We start from the raw sequence: 19,848 nt of genomic DNA, 5'->3' as shown, positions 1-19,848 counted from the left end.
GGAAGCTGTTGTGCAGCAGGAAAACTGTGACACAGTTGCCATCACGGAAACATGGTGGGATGACTTGGACAACTGCAGTGCTGCGGTGGATGGCTGTAAATTCTTCTGAAGAGATTGGCAAGGAAGGAGAGCTGGTGGGGTAGTGCTGTATGTCAAGGAGTGTTTTGGTTGCCTAGAGCTTAATGAAGGTGATGATAGGGTTGAGTTTTTATGGGTAAGAATCAGGGGGAAGGCCAAGGCAGATATCATGCTTGGATTCTGTTATATACCACCCAACCAGGATGAAGAGGCAAACAAAATATTCTTTAAGCATCTGGGAGAAGTCTTATGATCATCTTCTTCTCATGGGGGACTTCAACTTACCAGATGTCTGCTGGAAATACAACACAGCAGAGGGGACAGTCCAGGAGGTTCCTGGAGTGTGTGGAAGAGACCTTCCTACACAGCTGGTGAGGGAGCCAGCTGGGGAAGGTGCCCTGCAAGACCTGTTGTGGGTGAACAGAGAAGGGTTGGTGGGTGATGTGGTGGCTGGAGGCCGTCTGGGGCACAGCAATCATGAAATGGTAGAGTTTTTGGTTCTTGGAGAAGTAAAGAGGGGGGTCAGCAGCACTGTTACCTTGGACTTCCCAAGGGCAGAGTTTGGCATGTTGAGGAACCTGGCTGACAGAGTCCCTCGGGGGCAGCCCTGAAGGGCCACAGGGCCCAGGCAGGCTGGATATGCTTCAAGAAGGAAATCCTAAAGGCAGAGGAGCGGGCTGTCCCCACGTGCCGAAGGACAAGCCGGCAAGGAAGGAGGCCGACCCGGCTGCACAGAGCTTTGGGGGGAGCTCGGGGGAGGGGGGGGGGGGGGAGGGGAAAGGAGAGTTTGTGGCCTTTGGGAGAAGGGGCAGTCAGCTCGGGGGGCTGCAAGGGTGTCATGAGGTTGTGCAGGGAGAAAGTGAGAAGGGCCAAGGCGCAACTAGAACTTCATCTGGCCACTGCCATAAAAGACAATAAAAAGTGTTTCTATAAATACATTAGCAACGAAAGGAGAGCTGAGGAGAATCTGCACCCTTTACTGGATGCGGGGGAAGCAGCGACACAGGCTGAGGCAGAGGCTGAGGTGCCCAGTGCCGCCCTTGCCCCAGTCCTTAACAGTCAGAGCAGTTGTTCTCCAGGCACCCAGCCCCCTGCGCTGGATGGCAGGGATGGGGAGCGGCATGGAGCCCCCGTAATCCAAGGGGAAATGGTCAGCGACCTGCCACACCACCGAGACACACACACGTGTACGGGGCTGGATGGGATCCACCCGAGGGCACTGGGGGAGCTGGTGCAAGTGCTCACAGGGGATCGGGCCCCGCCAGCGTGGGGCTGTGAGAGGCAGGTCCTGCGTGAGGAGCCCCATCTCCTGCTGGGACAAGGGGACCCGCTGGGTGGCTGAGGGAAAGGCTGTGGCTGGCGCCTGCCTGGGCCTTAGCGAAGCCTTTGGCACCGTCTCGCCCAGCATCTCCTGGAGAAGCCGGCTGCTCCCGGCCGGGCCGGCGGGGCTCTGCGCTGGGCACAGCCGCTGGGCAGGAGCCCCCAGCGTGCCCAGGTGGCCAAGGGGGCCAGCAGCGCCCTGGCCGCTGTCAGAAGCGCTGTGGCCGGCAGGGCCGGGGCAGTGCCCGTCCCCCTGTGCTGGGCACCGGTGCGGCCGCCCCTCGGGGCCTGGGCTCAGGGTCGGGCCCCTCAGGGCAGGGGGGACGCAGAGGGGCTGGAGCATGTCCAGAGCCGGGCAGAGAAGCAACCCCTTAGCCCTGTCTGCTCAGCCCAGCTCAATACCCACTGTGGAGTTCATTAAAAAAGGATCAGATGCAGACTTAGGCTGAGCTCCAGAGCTGTGTGTGGGGCAGAGCTTTGAAGTGTGTGGAGCTGTAGCTCTCCATGTTGTCTGCGGGCAGACATGGGATGCTGCTGCTGAATCCACCACAGATACCAGAACTCAGCTTTGCATAAACCTAAGGTGGATGCTTTGAACTACAGCTGTAGCTGAACAACAGCCAGTAATACGAATGAAAAGCATGTGGAGATGGTGTTTACCCATTCCTGAGCTTGCTTTTCATCTCACAGTATGGCCATAACCATCATGTCCTTACTCTGTGATGAAAGAAGGCGCTCGGCTTACGCAAACAAGGTGCTCCGAGTGAAGTTATGACTTCACTATAAACTCATTCCTGAACCTGGAGGTGGATTAAAGAGGGCAAATGCTAAGCACATCCTGAAAAATCAGCTGCTCAAGTTGGGGACCCAAAAATGGATGCAACCAACATTGCCCCCTTGATCTTGGATAGATCTTGAACAGCGATTGATGCACCATCCCAAAGCAAAATAAAATCAGGAATCCCATCGGTAAGTTCCCCTAAAGAGCTGAAGTTACAAATGCTGTCATGACACCTGAGCAACAGAGTCTGACTTAAAGCACGGACTTACTTCAGTGGAAGTTGCTGGGTAGTTGCCACTTGAAAAGTCAAGCCATTTGGACATCTGGTTTAAATGTCTTGACCTCCGTCTTCACAAGATACATCTACTATCCCAGAAGGACCTATGAGTTATTGTTCTGGTGTGTTTTACAGGAATCTTGCTAGGCAATTTTGTTCCATTACATTTTCTCATAGAGCAGATACTGTAAGTGGATTGAATTAAATGTTTGCTACTAGGATAATTACACTTCTTAAGAAATAGGCTGTACTGTCAAGTGGTTTCTCTTAGGCCTAATTTCCCAAAAATGCATCTCCAGGGCTTCGTAAACTGTACTGTTATTTGCCATTGGGCACTTTCATGGGAATCATGTCTTTTCTTCTAACGTCTTTACCTGAATAATTTTGTTGCTTTTATTTTTCTGAATGACGATTACAGGTGTCTTTGTATGCCCCACTGTCCAGTTTCTGTCTGTTAGCTTAAACATTAAGAATTTGCTGTAAACAAACATGACTGGGTAACACCTGCTTCATATCATAATCTGATATTTTTTTTTGAAGGACTGCGTCCAGGCTTTGGTAAAATTACAAGTGCTCCAGATGTGCATTTTGCTGTCAGCTGGCCTAGTGAAATCATTGTTTATTGATAGGTTCCCAAGAGTCAGATAGTTCTCAATCTGCCAAGAAAGACATGCTGGCTGCACTGAAATCCAGGCAAGAAGCTTTGGAAGAGACACTGCGCCAACGCCTGGAAGAGCTAAAGAAACTGTGTCTCCGAGAAGCGGTAGGCAATGGACATTTTATAACCTGTAACACTTTGGTGCTTGCATTGTTATAGCATGCTCATGGTTTGGAGGTGGTGTATAGTTAGAAGAGTGACTTCCACAGTCATGTCTCACAAAGCCCATTGTACAGCTGTCATAGGACATTTCTGCCCCTGAGAAGGGGACCTCATGTCAGCTGGGTAGCCAGTTGGCCTGGGGCTAAGAGGGTGCTCAGCACCCATGCCTGCTGTTTGAATTTGTGTTTGAGATGCATTCAGCCAGGCTTCTTACTGACTTTGGCGGGAATATGCAGCAACCTAAATGGCATAGGAAGGCTGTCATGTGTACTGGTAATCACTTCTGAAATGCCTTTGACTTCATTAGCAACGCCCCCCCCCTCAGGCTGATACACTGTCTTCTTGGAGCAGGCCTGACCTTACGTGCTTTTCTTCTCCCAGCACGTTCTTATGTACAGCACACGAGGTCTCAGCTGCTCCATGTAGGCTTCCTTCATCCAATAAGCCATGGCCTTGCTGGAGAGGAATGGCAGTGTCATGGCAGACCTTGGGAAGATGAACCACTGAAGTCATCCCAGGACATGCAGGACAGCTCAGGAACTCAGCTCATGACCTTCTCACTCGCCATCTCATTCTTGGAGTACACGGGAGGCTAGTTTAGAGATAAATTTAATGTTTGGGGAATTACAACCCTGCTGCAGCTGTGCGTGGAGATTAGCAGTGGCGTACACTTGGGTCATTCAGCAATCCTCCTTTGTTTACAAGCCCTAAAAATCTGAATTTAACAACAAATTGTGATATGTTACACAACAGGAAGCTTGCTGCAGACAGTGCCACTGAGATCTTCCAGCTGGTGCTTAATATTTGTTGTGTGTCTCGCCTTTGACTAAAATGGGGGAAATAGGTCACTGATTCATCTCATTGCACTTTGTTTCAATTAGTCTATAGTTCTGACACCAACAAGAATAAGTTGTGGAAGATACCTCTCAACAAAGAATGTCAGCAGAAATCTCTGCTGCTCCAGTTCCTGTCCTTCACTCCACACAAGCAATCCCTTCCCACCTGGGAAGTCCTGGTTGACTTCCGCAAACAACTTGTGCTGATATAGGTCACAGGACCAGATGCAGTCTCGTAAGTTCATCGGGTATGGAGCTAAGGTCAGCTGCAGGAACCAGTCGCATGCTCTTCAGGGTCTGATGGAGAAGGTCTGAAGGGCTCTACTTGCCCTGGAGGAATCTGCCACCCTAAGCTAACGCTGCCTGACTGCTGATGACTACCTTGCAGCCTTACCGAATGTGAGGAAGACTTGTGGGGAAGATATGTGCCTGTGCCACAGTTGCAGGGGCTCACAGCCCAGTGCCTTCGCTTTAACCTCAGCCCTGGCTGTGGAGCAGCCTCAGGCACTTCACAAGCAATTGGGATGCAGGCAAAAGCTCCTGCTGGGGCATGGAGCCGGTGGTAAGGAGAAATATCTCCTTAATGTGCTGCAGCAAGTCTGGCCAGAGCCCATCTGTCAGCACCTTAAGAGCTGGTAGAAAGTGTTCGCGCTTTCTGTAGATGATCCAAGAGAGGCAGTTGATGGACACTTGGAATCTGTCCCTGTCTTGCAACCCTACAGCTCATCCATCAGCAGCCTGTAGTTGGAAGTATTTCCTCTCAGGCTGCCCTTCATCCTTTCTGCTTTGGTGTGGAAATGGCCAAAACAGAGGGAGAAGGTGGCAAACCAAGAGGTAAAAAAGGGTTAATAGTGGGGGCATAATCAAATAAGCATGGCCAGAGCCATTCCTAACAGTGGCATCAGGTTACTTCGGGCCATCGCTACTCCAGTTACTTATTAATTTAGATTACATTTCAGGACCGTGCCTGTGAATACTTTTCAACTTATGGAGGCAGCATAGTAGCCCACATTAATTTTGTCTGGGCATTTTACAAAAGATATTAACTCTTTCCCCACTGTCCTGCTTCATATTAAGTTAGGGGTTATAAAGAAAATATCCTTATTTCCCTCAGGAAAGGATACAGGAATCTCTCTCTTGATGCAGTGCTCAGAGCCATGTCTCACTAGAAGGAGCACATTTTGGAAGAAAAGCTGAAATAACCCTGCAGGGCTGGAAGGGGCAACACAGAATGGGACTCCGAGACATCGTGCCTCTCACAGAAGGGGGTTGTGCGCATCAGTGTGCTGCAAACCCATTTTGTTGGGAATTGCTTAAAGGAAAGATTTGAAAAGGCCAGGTCCTTGTTTCCTAGTGACCTGAAAAGAGTAGAAAGAAAAACCCCATTAGGGAGCGGGGGAGAGGCCAGGGCAGGCAGGGGCCTGAGCTGCACACTCACATTAAGGTCAGCTGCTGTTCTTTGGGATTCAGATGATTTAGTTTACTCTGCCAGCTGGATCCTCTCAAGGCTGATGCTAAGGAACACAAAAGCCTTTTGTCCTTCGTGGGGAGATTTTGAGTATAAGGAGTTGGGTTGTGCTCCTAGTGAGGCTCCTGCCTTTTTCTGTAGGCATTTGAATGCCTTCAATTCAGAGATGTGTGGCTGTATTGTGTCGCCCAGGGGAAAACCCCCACAGCATTAACATCAGCAGTGGCCCTCACTGCTTCCTATGTTCCAGATATTCCTCAGTCTTATGGAGTTCACTTCAGATTTTGAATAAATCTTTGCAAATAACCTCATCAGTCTGAGAAAACATTATCTAATATTGCTCCAAAGCCGCCCATGACATCACTGGGGCTTGGAAGGGGGTCTGATACATGAAGTGTTATCAGACAGGTAAATGAGGTACCAGGCACTGCTTTTAGTGACCGTTTTGACTGCATTCCTCTCGGACACATCATGAATCAGGTGGGAATGACTTTCTGTGCGGGTCGTAACCTGCCCGGCTGTTGCCAGTGGGGCTTTCTGACTCAGCAGACCTGCATCCTGCATGAAGGCTCTCAGATCGGCTCACCCCCTCTCAGAAGCAGCTACGCAGATAGAGGCTCTTCTTTCCAGCTTACCCTGCAGCAGAGATGAAAGCATGTGTGCTACAGTCTGTTTACCTCAGGCCCCAACGCCCTAGGGATGGGCACCACCTACAGACCTACCCTGGGCAGGCCACAAAAATCTGTGAAGAAAAGTTCCCCACCCTCAGTGTCAGGTTCTGGGAGGAGTTCACAGGGCTGGGTGCTCTCCTGTGCCTTCATCAGCTGGCTGAACTGGGTATATGTTGTTAATGTGTGCCTGTCATTTTATGGTCACAGTTCAAGAGCAACGTTGTACTTTGCTGCAGGATTTCCCAGATCACCAACAGCATTTTCTGCTTACAGGAGCTCACAGGAAAGCTACCACGAGAATACCCGCTAGACCCTGGGGAGGAGCCGCCAATTGTAAGGAGAAGAATAGGAACTGCCTTTAAACTGGATGAGCAGAAGATCCTGCCTAAGGGAGAGGTGAGGCTGTGCCCTTCCCTTCCAGCCCTGTGTCCCAATGTCAGGTCTCTAAGACGTCACCATGCATCGCATAGGAACCACAAGTCCTACAGTCATCTTTACTTTAGATGACTGTAGTTGGTCACTGGTGCCTTTATATATATAAATACATATATATATATGTATATATATACGTCCATCAGTATGGGGAAGCAGCAAGAGAGTTGGTGGCCTTAATTCAGGCTCAGAAGGTGAGGTGAAACGCTCAAGGTTCAGCCCTGGCTTTGCTAGAGGTAACAGAAATAGCCTGGGTGACCAGTTGGACCATGACAGTCCCAGGCGCTCTGGTGACCAAGTGCAGGGACTTGTGTGAGGCGGGGAGCACATCAGGAGCCCCTTGAGCCATCTGAGCCCCACTGCTACCCTGTGTTGTTATTGCAAACAGCCATTTGCTTTCCACTTCGGTAGCGATCCGAATTCAAATCTCCCTTCACCAGGGAGAAAAGCATCACAATTATCCATCTTTGCCCTGCAATAGTAAGATGAAAGCATTTTGCTCCCCAGTCCTTAAACAAAAGAGCCTTCATGCCTACCTATGGGGAGCTGGAATTACGTTTTTCTAAGTTTGCCAGGGAGTGTTTGTTCTCTTCTCTTGCTCCCACAATGTGCTGGGTCAGTGCCCTGAACCGTGGCTGTGAAAACAGGCCTGCAGCAGCTGTAAGGCGGGACCGGATTCACAGAAAAGCTATTGTCTGCAGAAACGCATTTGTCTCAAGACACTTGTGTATATTCCAGTCTTGAGTTTCCTTTTAGTTTTGTAAGAGGAGAGAACGAAGCTGGTGTGACTCTGTGGTTTAAGGCTTGGTTCAGCCAGGGAATTAACTGTTTGTCGTTTTGTTGGCATTTTCCTTCTGCTGAAAAAAATAAACAGCTGGAGCTCTTTAGTTTTGTTCTCAATGGAGCCTGGGAGAGGAATTCCACTGAAGTCAAATATTCATGAACTAGCACATCTAATTAAGCTTTTCAAAGGGAAAGCACGGCTTAGATGAGCTATTCCTAAAACCCCTGCAGTCTGTTGGCTGCTCAATTATAACCTGATCTCCAGCTTCCCCAGATATTACTGCTACAAGGCAGCTTTTGGGGCCAGTGGGTGAGGAATTTCCTTACTCCAGTGGCAAGGTTAGGTGGGGAGAGAGTGAAGGTAAAGCAGCTCCTCCCCATTGCAGGCACTCTGCCTTTTGGCATCAGCAATCCAAACATGCTGACTCAGCTTTTCTCTACCTCCCTTTTCATCTGTCAAACTTTAAGACTGTGCTGAAAACCATGAATTTCTGTTCTCAAAGAATGATGTTGAGCTGTGTTTATTTGGCTACCCGTTTGAGAGCATTTAGAGAGGCCAGCGATGGTTTTCATGGGCTTTTCAGCAAGTGCAAGCACTAGAGACTCATTTTAAAACAAAAGGTGAAATACTCTCTCAGTCGCATAAATTCAGGACTGATATTGCCAACTGTGACAAGGATCTGAAGCAAGGCACTGCCATCTGAAGACAGATGATAGCCCTCATTTTCTGAGGCTTTATTTATAGGGGCCTCACTGGAAGAAAATAGACAATTATGGCCAGGAGGAAATTTAATATGTTTTTTTCTAAGATATACTGAATGATTTAGAACTGAATTGGTGAAGGTCTGAAATGACAGCTCACATCAAACTCACTGTACCTTTAGAAAGAGCTTTGACAGAGCAAGACTTGCAGGGAAGGATCCTATTGTACTGCTTGGTAATTAGCTCTACCTGGTCCATAGTTCGTGACTCTGGGAAGGATTTTACTAGAAGACAACAAATCAGGTTCCAGGCCTTAAAACTCCATGGCGTTAAATTCACTTTTAATAAGTTTGGCCTGATAGAGCTTATAAACTCTTCAAAGCAAAAAGGGATCTGTTAAAAAGATGGGGGTGGGGGGTGGGGTGTCAGTCTTCAGTAAAGTGGGGGAAATGATAATTACAGTTTTAAGGCAATGCTGACTCACCACTGACAGCGAAGGATTTTTTTTTTTACGCCAGAAGCTTGGAATAAAAACTTCAGAGAACAACTTCAGTCTGATTAAATCCCACAGCATCAGCTCTTGCAGCCTATGCTGCTGCTAAATGAAGAGAAAGGATTTGAATTTGCATTAAGGGGATATCATGAATATATGGCTGTCAGTGCCTGTGATCTGAACTCCCACCATTCACTAAAAGTAAAAAAGCTTGTCAATTTTTCCTTAATTTGCAATGTACTGTGTTCCCCTTTCTAGCAGACTAACTAAAAACTCCGTCAAGCTGGGGAAGGTAGCCAGATCCGTTGCAGATTAGCAAATACCTTTGAAGGTCACAGCCTGGTCCCAGTGCAGACCAGGAAGCTCTATATCAGCTTCTGCATTGGCATAAATTGGCCTAAGTCCCTTGACTTTGGGGACAACTGAAAATAGGTAGGTAGCTTCCAGGGTACACCTGGTGGCGTTTAAAAACTCTGCTGAGACCCTGCAGGGGCTAATGTTGGAGGCTTTTTGGCATATGGAAAGCTTGCTGTTACACACTGCTCACTCTGAAATCACCCTCCTGGCTTGTAACTCAAGGAGACAATTTTCTGGTGCAATCAGTTGCAGCAGCCCATAATTACTTCAGTTTATACTCTCCTCTGGATTTTGACAGCCGTACACCAGGGAGGAATTAGCACATCTTTGGCTTTTCTACCCCAAAGAGTTTGGTGGGTGCCAAGCAAACCTGTCAGAAGGTTAAATCTGTAGCTTTGCACCAATACCTAGCACTGATATCAAATGGGGCTCAAATATGGAGACAGGAAACAGGGAGAAGGAGCAGGTGGGAGGCAGGTGTTACCCATAGATGGGTGTAAAAGGATGAATGTGTTAGCAGTAGAGCACCACCAAAATAGGCCATATTGAACTGCATGAAAAGTCAAAACAGCACAGCAGGGTTAGGGCCGGAGCACCCATGTCCTTCTTGCGTGGGTCATGCCTTCCACCAGCTGTGCTCTCAGGTACCTGTGTGAGTGGATGAAGGTGAAATGGGTATCAGATGAGGGGAGCAGTGTGATCACGGATGCTTTGCTGGTGGAGAGCCTTGGTTGGAGGCCACTGGCCAGGTTCAGTGGGAGTTTCCCCATAGCTGGGCCAGGAGTTTGGTGGCAGCCAGAATCCACTTGCCTTTCCCCAGGAGGCAGAGCTGGAGCGCCTGGAGAGGGAGTTTGCCATTCAGTCCCAGATCACGGAGGCTGCCCGGCGCCTGGCGAGTGACCCAAACGTCAGCAAAAAGCTGAAGAAACAGAGGAAGACATCCTACCTGAACGCACTGAAGAAACTACAGGAGATTGAAAATGCCATCAATGAGTATCGCATCAAATCTGGAAAGAAGCCAACCCAGAGAGCCTCCCTGATCATAGATGGTAAGCAGGACTTGGCACCCACAGCATCACAGAAGGGTCTGTGGAGGGTAGGGAGAAAAATTCTTTCCTTGAGGCACACATTTCCCCTCCCTCCTCTTCCCTCTGCTGTCTGGAGGACTCCACGGGTGCTGGCAGTCAGGCTGCCCTTTCCCATACCAGTGTGCTGTCAGATGGGTGTCTGGCCTGTGCTCCATGCATTAGAGACGTGCTGGTTCACAGCACAAGAAGCAGCATCATGCTGCAGATTGTAAGCGTGTCAGGAAAGCAGACTGTGTAAGCGTGTCAGGAAAGCAGACTGTGCTTCCTTTGTTCACCTATAAAATCACTCTGTTAACATCTCCTCTGGAGTGGTGCTGTACAAATGTAATTAATGTTAGCAGATTGGGGTGAGCTCTGTAGCTGAAAGGCATCTTTAAAATCAAAGTGGTAGCAGTGTCATTGCTGTGTTCAAATGCTTTTTTTCTTTTTCTTTTTTTTTTTCCCCCGGTGTAATTCTCAGGGCACTTTATGGTTTACTAAGTTGTTGATTGGTTTTTCATGAAATCCATTAACTTTCTGCTGTGGTTCTTTCTCCCTTGCTGATTTTGCCCTTTCCCTTTGACTTGCAGAGCTTTTCTTTGTGCCTTTGTAGCAGGAACTGAGATTAGAGCTGCTGTATTTGTGACCTGGGTACCAAGTTGCGCCGCAGTCAGGGATAACAGACAGCCACGAGGACATGAGATGGGGGAGGCAGCTCAAATGTGTGCACGCCAATGACATGAGAGCTTATCCTGCTGCTATAGAGGATGCTCAGAAAATGTTTCCCAGAATTACACCAAACTGGTACCTAGTGTGAGCCTTTAGTTAGCAACAGGATGAGCATTTTAAGAAGGTAGAGATCAAACCCAGAATCCTTAAGGCCAGGGATATAAATCTCAGCAATGGCACCATGCCATTTTGTATCCTCTGGGGATCTCAGCTCTCAGCTGTGACTCATAGTCTTAATCCTCATTAATTGAAAAGAATTAGCAGTTCCTTGAAAGGCAGCCTGCTAGCGAGAGACCTGGCCTGCAGCTCTGCCCTGCGAGACTGAGAGTGGGCTAAGTCTTTATAGGAATCCTGCCTCTTGGCTGTGTGAGGAGGGAGATGAAGACTGGGTAACTACTTAAGGTTAAGACTCAGTGGATGAAGATCACGATGCAGTTCAGCACTTGGTCACTGTGATTCTTGGGACCATCTGACCATCTTTATATTCTCTTCCCTTCAGAAGGAAACATTGCCAGTGAAGACAGCTCCCTCTCGGATGCCCTTGTTCTTGAGGATGGTATGTTGGCTGCTAAGTATGTTCTAGAGGGCAGGAAGGAAACAGGTGGGGATGTGTGAACTCCTGATTGACACTCAAAATGGAGGAACTGTTCTGTATAATCCACTCGAACATCCCAACAGCAAAAATGCTTGGTTTCCCATGACTCTGCCTTGCAGTCAGACATCAGGCCTGGAGCAGCCAGTATTGCCATGGTTACTGCTCTGAATCCTTTCAAAAGACAGTCCCAGAATGGCCCCTGATTTTCTTCTAAGGTTTCAGTTGTTTTAATGCATCACATACTCTTGCTGGCCATTCCCTTCCAAAATGGGAATGTCAGCCAGTGCACTTCTGAAAGTCAAGTCTTCAGGTTGATCCTGAACACAGCCAGGGGAAGCGGGGTGAAGAAGCAGGCTATGGAGGTCCCCCAGGGTTGTGCTGCCATTGGAGGCATCGCACAGCCATTGCCTCTCTCCTTTCTTCTCTTCACAGAGGATTCTCAGGTCACCAGCGCAATATCCCCTCTCCAGTCCCCACACAAAGGACTCCCTCCCCGGCCACCCTTGCACAACAGGCCTCCTCCTCCACAGTCACTGGAAGGCCTCCGCCAAATGCATTACCACCGCAATGACTATGACAAGTCCCCCATCAAACCCAAGATGTGGAGTGAGTCATCCTTGGATGAACCCTATGAGAAGGTCAAGAAACGCTCCTCACACAGTCATTCCAGGTGAGCCGGCTATCTTGAAGCTCCGTCACAGGGGTACCCTCTGCTCAAGAGGGATGGGTGTGAGCCCTTTCAAAATTTACAAAGCCGTCCCTTACCACAAGGAGACATTTAGGTGTTTTGGCCAATAGGCATCTCATAAAAATAGTCTGCAGCCGCATGACTGCAGCTTGGTATCTCAATGTTATTTTAAAAAACATTTAGAAAGGAAGGATGGTGGATCATCTGAGGGCTTTGACAGGGCTTGGCCTTGACCTCCAGCTACCACAGAAGCACAAGTTCTGGGACGCAGCTGAGAGCAGCAGCTGACCCAGCTCCCGCTCACCCCTGCAAGATCACAGGCACATGCCTGAGATCTGGAAAGAGGTGTGGGAGCCCCTTCCCCAAATTCCTGCCCGGGAACTGAAGCAGGGTGTTTGCTCTGCAGCAGTCACAAGCGGTTCCCCAGCACCGGGAGCTGTGCTGAGGCAGGAGGGAGCAGCTCGCTGCAGAACAGCCCCATCCGGAGCCTTCCGCACTGGAACTCCCAGTCCAGCATGCCATCAACACCGGATCTACGGGTACGCAGTCCACACTACGTCCACTCCACGCGGTAAGTCTTCCCAGCTCCAGTCTCATCCTGCTTCCCCTGAAATAAATATTCTTTGCTTTACCCTTCCCCCAGGTCATGAATTAATTCCCAATCCAGGAAAGGACACAAACCAATCCTATTGACATAAGAGGCTCATGTACCGTTGGCAGTAGGGAATCTTTCCTGAAATCACTTCAGATAAATATGATCCTGCCCCTCATCTCTCCCTCAAAGTAATTAAGCTTTTCTTCCTCTGGGACCTTTCATCTCAGGGACTGCTTATAGGTGCTACCAACCCCATGCCATTTTTAAAAGGGATGTGGTGCTATGGCTAAATTCTGCAGTAAAATTCCTCCATGGATCCAGCTGGAGAGAACACGTTGTTTCCTGTCTGATATAAGATGTTGGGTAGTGTTAATTCTCTATCATAGATAAAATGTTTGCACAATGTGTGATCTTATGCGGAGAGAAAGCCTGTATAAAGCACTCCACCTGAGGATCCAGGCAGCAGTGGAATAAGCCCAGGATTGGCAGATGAAAGAGCTGAAGGGTGTACAGGAGGTGATTTGATGTGCATTGGCCATTTGACTCCAATTTTCTGCAGCTTTTCTACAAACTTCAGCTTCACTGCTATTTTGCCCTTGTGGCAAACGCCATGGACACTGCAGGAAGCAGAGCTGAGACAAAGCTGCGTGCTGTTAGGTATCCTGCCCTAAGGGGAAGTGCTACCATCATTTAGCTCTGCATAAATCAAGAGTCATGCCAACACATCAGGCAGAGATGATACAAGGCATTAAGGCCCTGGGTTCAGTTTGTTACAACTTTTTGGCTGAGAGTACCTTTCAAAAGAGTGCAATGTTTGTTAACGCTGGAGCCAAGCTGTGTGAGAAATGAGCCTGGCACAGGGCTTGAGAAGTGGCCTTGATTGGGTAGGGGCCATCTGGGTGTTTGAAACAACTATTGCTTAGTCCATGGCTCATTCATGAGCTGCATGCCTTGGCCTTGGCCATCCATCATGTGGGTGTGTGACTCGTTGCAGGGTGTTTCTGCTCCTTGAAGGGATGGCTGAAGCTCTCCAGACAGCTGGGGTGAATAGGGACCACCCAGACCTGGCAATGAATAGACCCCCTGTAAACTGCAGTTCAGGGTAGTTGCCTGAAGGGCTGTCGTGCCCTGACAGTCCTACACGTGCTGCCCGTGGCTGGGCCCCAGTAAAACCTAGCTGCTTGGCAGAGGCGACTTTCTCAATGGACCCATGGAGAAATCACTGCATTCTGGGCTAAGTATGGGCAGTCTGTCTGTCTCACACTAGGTGGATTGTACCCGTGCAGGGCATTCGTGGGCCACTTGCAAGGGAATCTCACCACCACTGAGGCTAAGATCTTGGGATCTGCAAAGCTGGAGAGAGGCGACCCTGGTAGCACAGGGATGGTGCTGATCCAGCAGCTCTGCCTTGGGACTGCACCAGCAAAGCTGGGGCTTGAGGCCCCCCAGGTTTTGCCCTTCAGACTGAGCCTTTCCCAGGGTGGCAAGCCACAGGAGAATTGGTTGAGCAAGGGTTTCTGTCCCACATGGTGCTGCAGACTGAATGCCACCACCAAGGAGACTGGAGAGCAACAGGAACAGGACCTAATCTCCCCAAAGCCTGCAGCTGCGAAGCTGGTTGCTTTGCAGACAGCAGCACCTCGCCGTGCTGGAGGGGTACAGGTTTTCAATGCCCTCAGATTCCTTTGCTTTGGAGCTGGCCTTGTGTGCATGGGGATGGGAGTGCTTTGTCCTGTTGACTTACCAGCCTGGATTTTTTTCCTGGTACTTGCAGATCAGTAGACATCAGCCCTACCAGACTGCACAGCTTAGCTCAGCACTTTAGACACCGGAGCTCCAGTTTGGAGTCACAAGGCAAGCTCCTCGGCTCGGAAAATGAGACAGGGAGCCCGGATTTCTACACCCCAAGGACTCGTAGCAGTAATGGCTCTGACCCCATGGACGACTGCTCTTCCTGCACCAGCCATTCCAGCTCTGAGCACTACTACCCTGCTCAGATGAACCCCAACTACTCCACCCTGGCAGAGGATTCCCCATCGAAAGCCAGAGAGCGGCAGAGGCAAAGGCACAAATCAGCGGGCAACCTGGTCTCTTCCAATTCAGGGAGTATGCCCAACCTGGCTGCGAGGAATGGGACGGGACACCATCGCGTCTACCTGCACAGCCAGAGCCAGCCCTCCTCCCAGTACAGGATCAAAGAATATCCCCTGTACATCGAGGGCAGCTCCACACCCGTGGTGGTGCGGAGCCTGGAGAACGACCAGGAGGGACACTACAGTGTGAAAGCACAATTCAAAACCTCCAACTCCTACACAGCGGGGGGGATGTTTAAGGAAAATTGGCATGGGGATGAAGTGGACTCCGTCAGGCTCACCCCCTCCCGTTCCCAAATCATAAGGACTCCATCTCTGGGCAGGGAGGGCCATGAGAAAGGCTCGGGTAGGACTGCCGTGTCAGATGAGCTGCGGCTCTGGTACCAGCGGTCCACGGCCTCCCACAAGGAGCACAGCCGCCTCTCGCACACGAGCTCCACTTCCTCAGACAGCAGCTCCCAGTACAGCACATCTTCGCAAAGCACCTTTGTGGCACACAGCCGGGTCACGAGAATGCCTCAGATGTGTAAAGCGACATCAGGTGAGAGCTGGGCCTGGGCAGAGGGGCAGACAGGGATGGGGGCTTCATGCAGCCTGGATTCGTGTCAGGCGTTACACGCAACCTGGAGAGCAATGCCAGACCATAGCATGTTATCTTGCCTTCACAGGCTGCGCACCAAGCCTGTAGGCATAACCCTGCGGGGCAAGCTTTGTCCAAGACACTCACTGGGTGAGAATTTTTTTCCATGGAAATCATCACTTTGCAAAGATGCGGTCAAAAGACAGGGAGGGACCTGCTGTTTCCAGGTCTCTTCTCACAATGCAGCTGGGTTTTGGTTGATGGCACTAGGGGCTGAACATGGAGAAAGCGTGGGGGGGTCACTCAGTAATTGCAGCGAGGGGAGCAACGAAGCAAGTGGGGACTCGGCATAGACTAGGAGAATGCATGTCCTCACTGAAACACCAAAAGCATGGGAAAGGTTAAGTGGGGAGGATCCCAGCCCCTCCACCCCCTGCTAAAATGTTTGGGCGATGACATCTTTCTGCACTGCTGGGGCATGGTTTTCCCATGCAGCTCCAGTACCTCTGCTGATAATACCCTGAAATTCAGAGCACTTAAGTGTGTGGTATTATGCCTCTCTGTCATGTACAGAGCTTTGCACTCCTCTGTGCTGTTAATATTAAATGGTAAGAAAACAGCCTAAATCCATTAAACTGAGGAGGCCACTATATGTTGTGAAACAATCCAAGGTTAAATATTTACTGGCCATCAGTCACTGCTGGACAAGCCAGTGTGGACAGATCAAGGACTTGCTGAAAAAACTGAGTCTGGCCCCACGTGGACGGGCTTGCTGGTTTATCAGAGCTTTGCACTGTGCCTGTTGCCACCCTTCCACATGCCTCAGCCTTGGCGCGGGAGACACCATTGCTCCGATCTCGCTTGCCCTAAGCCCTCGCAGCCTCCCTGAGCAGACCAGCGCGTCGCCCACCCATGCTGGCTGTTGGCCTTCAGACAGCCCGGCATGGTGCCGGCCCATGGCGATCACCACGCTGGCAGCAGCGGGGCTCGGTGCTCACTGCCAACTCCAGCATGGAGTCAGAGCGGCAGTTTGACACCAGGCTCCTCATGGGCCATCAACAGCTGCCTGGGAAGAGGTTGATTTATGCGCAATGCCAACACTCGTAGGAGGCCCAGATGTGGACCAGGACTCAATCAAGTAGCTGCTGCACCCATCCTGTGTCTCCACATGAAAAATCTGTCTTCCCCCACTTTGATTAATGGGCATTTCCGTTCCACCCAGCAACAGAAAATGCTTGAACACTGGAAAGCTTTGCCTTGCTTAGTTTTGGAAACCATACAAGTTCAGTTAAGTAATCTGAAAAGGAAAATGCTGGGGTTGGGGAGAGCACCTAAAAACTGCTGTCAGTCAGTCTGTTCCCCCACCCAGCTGGGTCTTTGAATCTAAATGTGCTATCTGGGCAGCACAGTGTAAGTGTGTTCAGTAATCACAGCTTGTCATGGCCAGTTGGCAGCACAGATTGGTTTTGCGTTCAGACTCAGTTCCCAATTACAGCTGAGGGAGGATACTGACCTCAGGAGGTCAGCTCCAAGGAGTAGATTAAAATTTGGTTTTCTCTTCAGATGTCATTTGGCAGCAGCTAAAGAATTTAACAGCATGGAAGGGGATGCCAGTAGAAACATCCATCGTTTTAGCTGATTAGCCCTAGCCAGTAGGTCTCCTGGACTTCATGCTGTCCTTCAAAGAGGATCCTTCTAGGCCCATATTACATTTGGAGGGTCAACACTATATGGACTTGAGGCGGAGGAAAGATTGGTCAGGTGGATTTCTTAGCTAGACCCTTCACCAGGGAAAGTCCTCCAAGAACCACTGCCAATGGTACATTTTTAGTCCAGATTGCTTCTGCCTTCACTGAAGTAAGAGAATGTGTCCTCTGGTCCCACAGCACAGTGTCAGCAAAGCCAGACTTCAGCCTTTTTACAAATGCACAGTGAAAGGTAGCTGTAGCTTTTGAAATCTTCAGAGCTGTCTTCCTCCTTTGCACAAGAAGCAGCGTGCTGGTCCAGACTCTCACCACTGCCAGCACTGGCTCCTAGGGACACAGCCCATCTCCCACCACCCAGGCTAGGCTCCTGCAGGTCAGGTCCCATGGAGCGGCGCAGGCAGGCCCCGCAGCCGCCAGGAGAAGGGTGCTGTTTCCCAGGCAGCTCAGGAGAGGCTGGGTGGCTGTATTCAGCTGGAGGCCGGGCTGAAACAAAGCATTCCTGCAGAGCTGAGGACGGATCCAGCCCGTGACACGCAGCAGTGTCAGCAGTAGGCTGGCTGCTCCTGTGCCGCATGCGGGCACAGCCGTCCAGGAACAGGCTGAGGTCTGACTCCCAGGTTGTGTTTGCTCACAGCCAGACATGTTTCTGCTGGTCTGACCAGCTGATGCTTCTGAACCGCCCTAACCCTCGCGCCCTCACCTCACCTCACCGGTTCTTTTTCTCCACCCTTTGGTTTTCAGCTGCCTTACCTCACAGCCAGAGGAGTTCAACGCCGTCGAGTGAACTAGCAGCCACGCCACCGGGCAGTCCCCACCACATTCTCACATGGCAGACTGGGTGAGTGTGTGGGAGCGGGTTAGGGAATTCAGCTCGCTCAGTGCCACTCAGAAAAACCTCCCCACACACAACCAAAGGGAGAGCACCTCTATGGGGAACATTTTCCGGGTGCTCCATAGCCTACACCTGCACAGAGCATGTCCAGCCTGCCACCCATGCTCTCGTAGTGGTGGAGCTCTGGTTTAGGCTGACCAAGACATGGCCGTGCCACCTGCACCCAGCAGCACTGCTCCAAGCAGTGCCGAATCCACAGGGAAAAAAGCCTTGCAAGTTCTTCCTGCTTGGAAAGTCTCCTTCCTCCAATTTTCCGTATGTTGAAACAGCTGATCTTTTTCAACCGTGGCATGGCATGGTCCAGACCAAGGAGATCTTTCCTGCAATGGCAAGGTCAGGTGCCTACCATATTTGTGTGTGCAGCAACCACATTTTTCTGCTAGGTTTTCCCTAGCAATGTGTCTTAATGACTACTAAGGTGTCCTTTTTCAGCTACCACTAACTTAAAATGCTTTGCCAAAGCATGAGTGAGTCATTACGTGCAGGTAGCCATTACTCATGTAAATATAATAACTGGGTTCTTTGGCATTTCTTCATGGGGCAGGGAATTCCAGGAGTTAACAAAAAGTCTTTTGCAAGCTCCCATGAGTATTCTCTAGCGATCTCCTGTAATTCTGTCCTGCCACATGAAATAAAGATCATTTCCAGATCCCATCTTAGCTCAGCACATCCCAGATCTTTGCATCTAAAATGAGTTTGGTGAGATCAGCCAGAAAGTTTCAGACTACAGTCCTCAAAATACCATAGGCCCCCAAGCAGGAAAACAGGTATGATCCTCCAAGTTGTGAATTGGGACTGGTAACTTTGCGAACATTCCACTGCGCAGCCACCGGAAAATCTTATGTACTTTAATTTCTTCTGGTCACCTGTGACTAAGTTTGACCTCTGCTTTCACTCCAGTACTGTTCGTGACTACAATTTAAAATGGAGATGAGGAGAACCATAACCACAACCTCCTTAGGCCTACCTTGGATTTTAAATTCACACATTTGACGTATAGCCTCACATGGTCTTTGCATGTGCTTCTAGCTTTAGAACAGGAGAATTTTCCTGTTCCCATTTCATAGAAAGTCAAGGGATGACAAGATAGGCAAAACGGCAGCTGGCTTTACCGTACACCAAAGTTTCCACTGTTAAGGGTTTAAGCCTAGACTCAAATCTTAGTTTCATTCTCTACCCCAATCCTAATTCTTCTAAATGTCTCCATGATGATCAGAAGTAAAACTGTCGAGCAGCCAGCTGAGAAATATGTTTGGAAAATTCCAGCATTTCTTATTTTTCCATTCCAGAAAACTCCTGCATGCTGTCTCTCATAGCAGAAAGGCATCAAGCCAAATTCTCAGCTGGTGAAAGTGAAGTTATCTAGATTCATAGCTTAGATTCATAGATTAGCTGCACCAACAACCAGTGCAAAAAGAACTGGAAACAAATCAGCGCTTCTGTTGTGCCTGAGCATAACACCCAAGGCATATGTATAAGTACAGTAGGAGCAGATAAAGTTTGCCATTAGATGCAGAACACAGACTCCCCCACTGTGCAGGAGCAGGCTGTGCCCTGCCCACACAACCCAAAAGACTGACAGTGCTCCCCAACATGTTTTTGTGTCACTAACTTTTTCCACAGATGATTCATCAGCTTGTTTCCCCACTGGATTAATAAGCTCGTAACAATGTCTGTGTCACTTCTTTTCTTTAACATTTCCTCTCTCCTCTTTCCTCCTTTTTGCTCTCCTTTGTTCAGAGAAGCAACAGACAACTCACCCACTATGGATGAGTCTCAGTCTCCAACCCACCAAAGTACTGATGAATAGAGGTATAGTAAGGGAACGTTTTGTTCTTTCATCCTTCTGCCTTATAGTCCGTGAACACAGTGCAAACGCCCGGCA

At 49.6% G+C, this 19,848-nt stretch overlaps 1 protein-coding gene across 7 annotated transcripts in view; it reads left to right on the top strand.

Annotated features, from left to right (window-relative positions):
* The window catches only part of FRMD4A (FERM domain containing 4A), a 386,250-nt gene that overhangs the window by 360,725 nt on the left and 5,677 nt on the right, over window positions 1-19,848 (top strand). For 6 of the 7 annotated variants that reach the window (XM_055710530.1, XM_055710531.1, XM_055710532.1 and 3 more), the window contains 8 exons: window positions 3,086-3,219; window positions 6,525-6,647; window positions 9,839-10,067; window positions 11,314-11,370; window positions 11,842-12,079; window positions 12,504-12,668; window positions 14,467-15,326; window positions 17,813-17,909. In XM_055710530.1, the coding sequence (XP_055566505.1) occupies window positions 3,086-3,219; window positions 6,525-6,647; window positions 9,839-10,067; window positions 11,314-11,370; window positions 11,842-12,079; window positions 12,504-12,668; window positions 14,467-15,326; window positions 17,813-17,909 (1,903 nt within the window). Of the gene's footprint in view, window positions 1-3,085; window positions 3,220-6,524; window positions 6,648-9,838; window positions 10,068-11,313; window positions 11,371-11,841; window positions 12,080-12,503; window positions 12,669-14,466; window positions 15,327-17,812; window positions 17,910-19,703; window positions 19,776-19,848 lie in introns of all 7 variants that reach the window. The other variant, XM_055710528.1, reaches the window with a different exon arrangement.

The sequence above is a fragment of the Falco cherrug genome, chromosome 5 (assembly GCF_023634085.1).
Source record: "Falco cherrug isolate bFalChe1 chromosome 5, bFalChe1.pri, whole genome shotgun sequence".
NCBI lineage: Eukaryota > Metazoa > Chordata > Aves > Falconiformes > Falconidae > Falco > Falco cherrug.
This window is presented reverse-complemented; position numbering and strand designations above follow the sequence as displayed.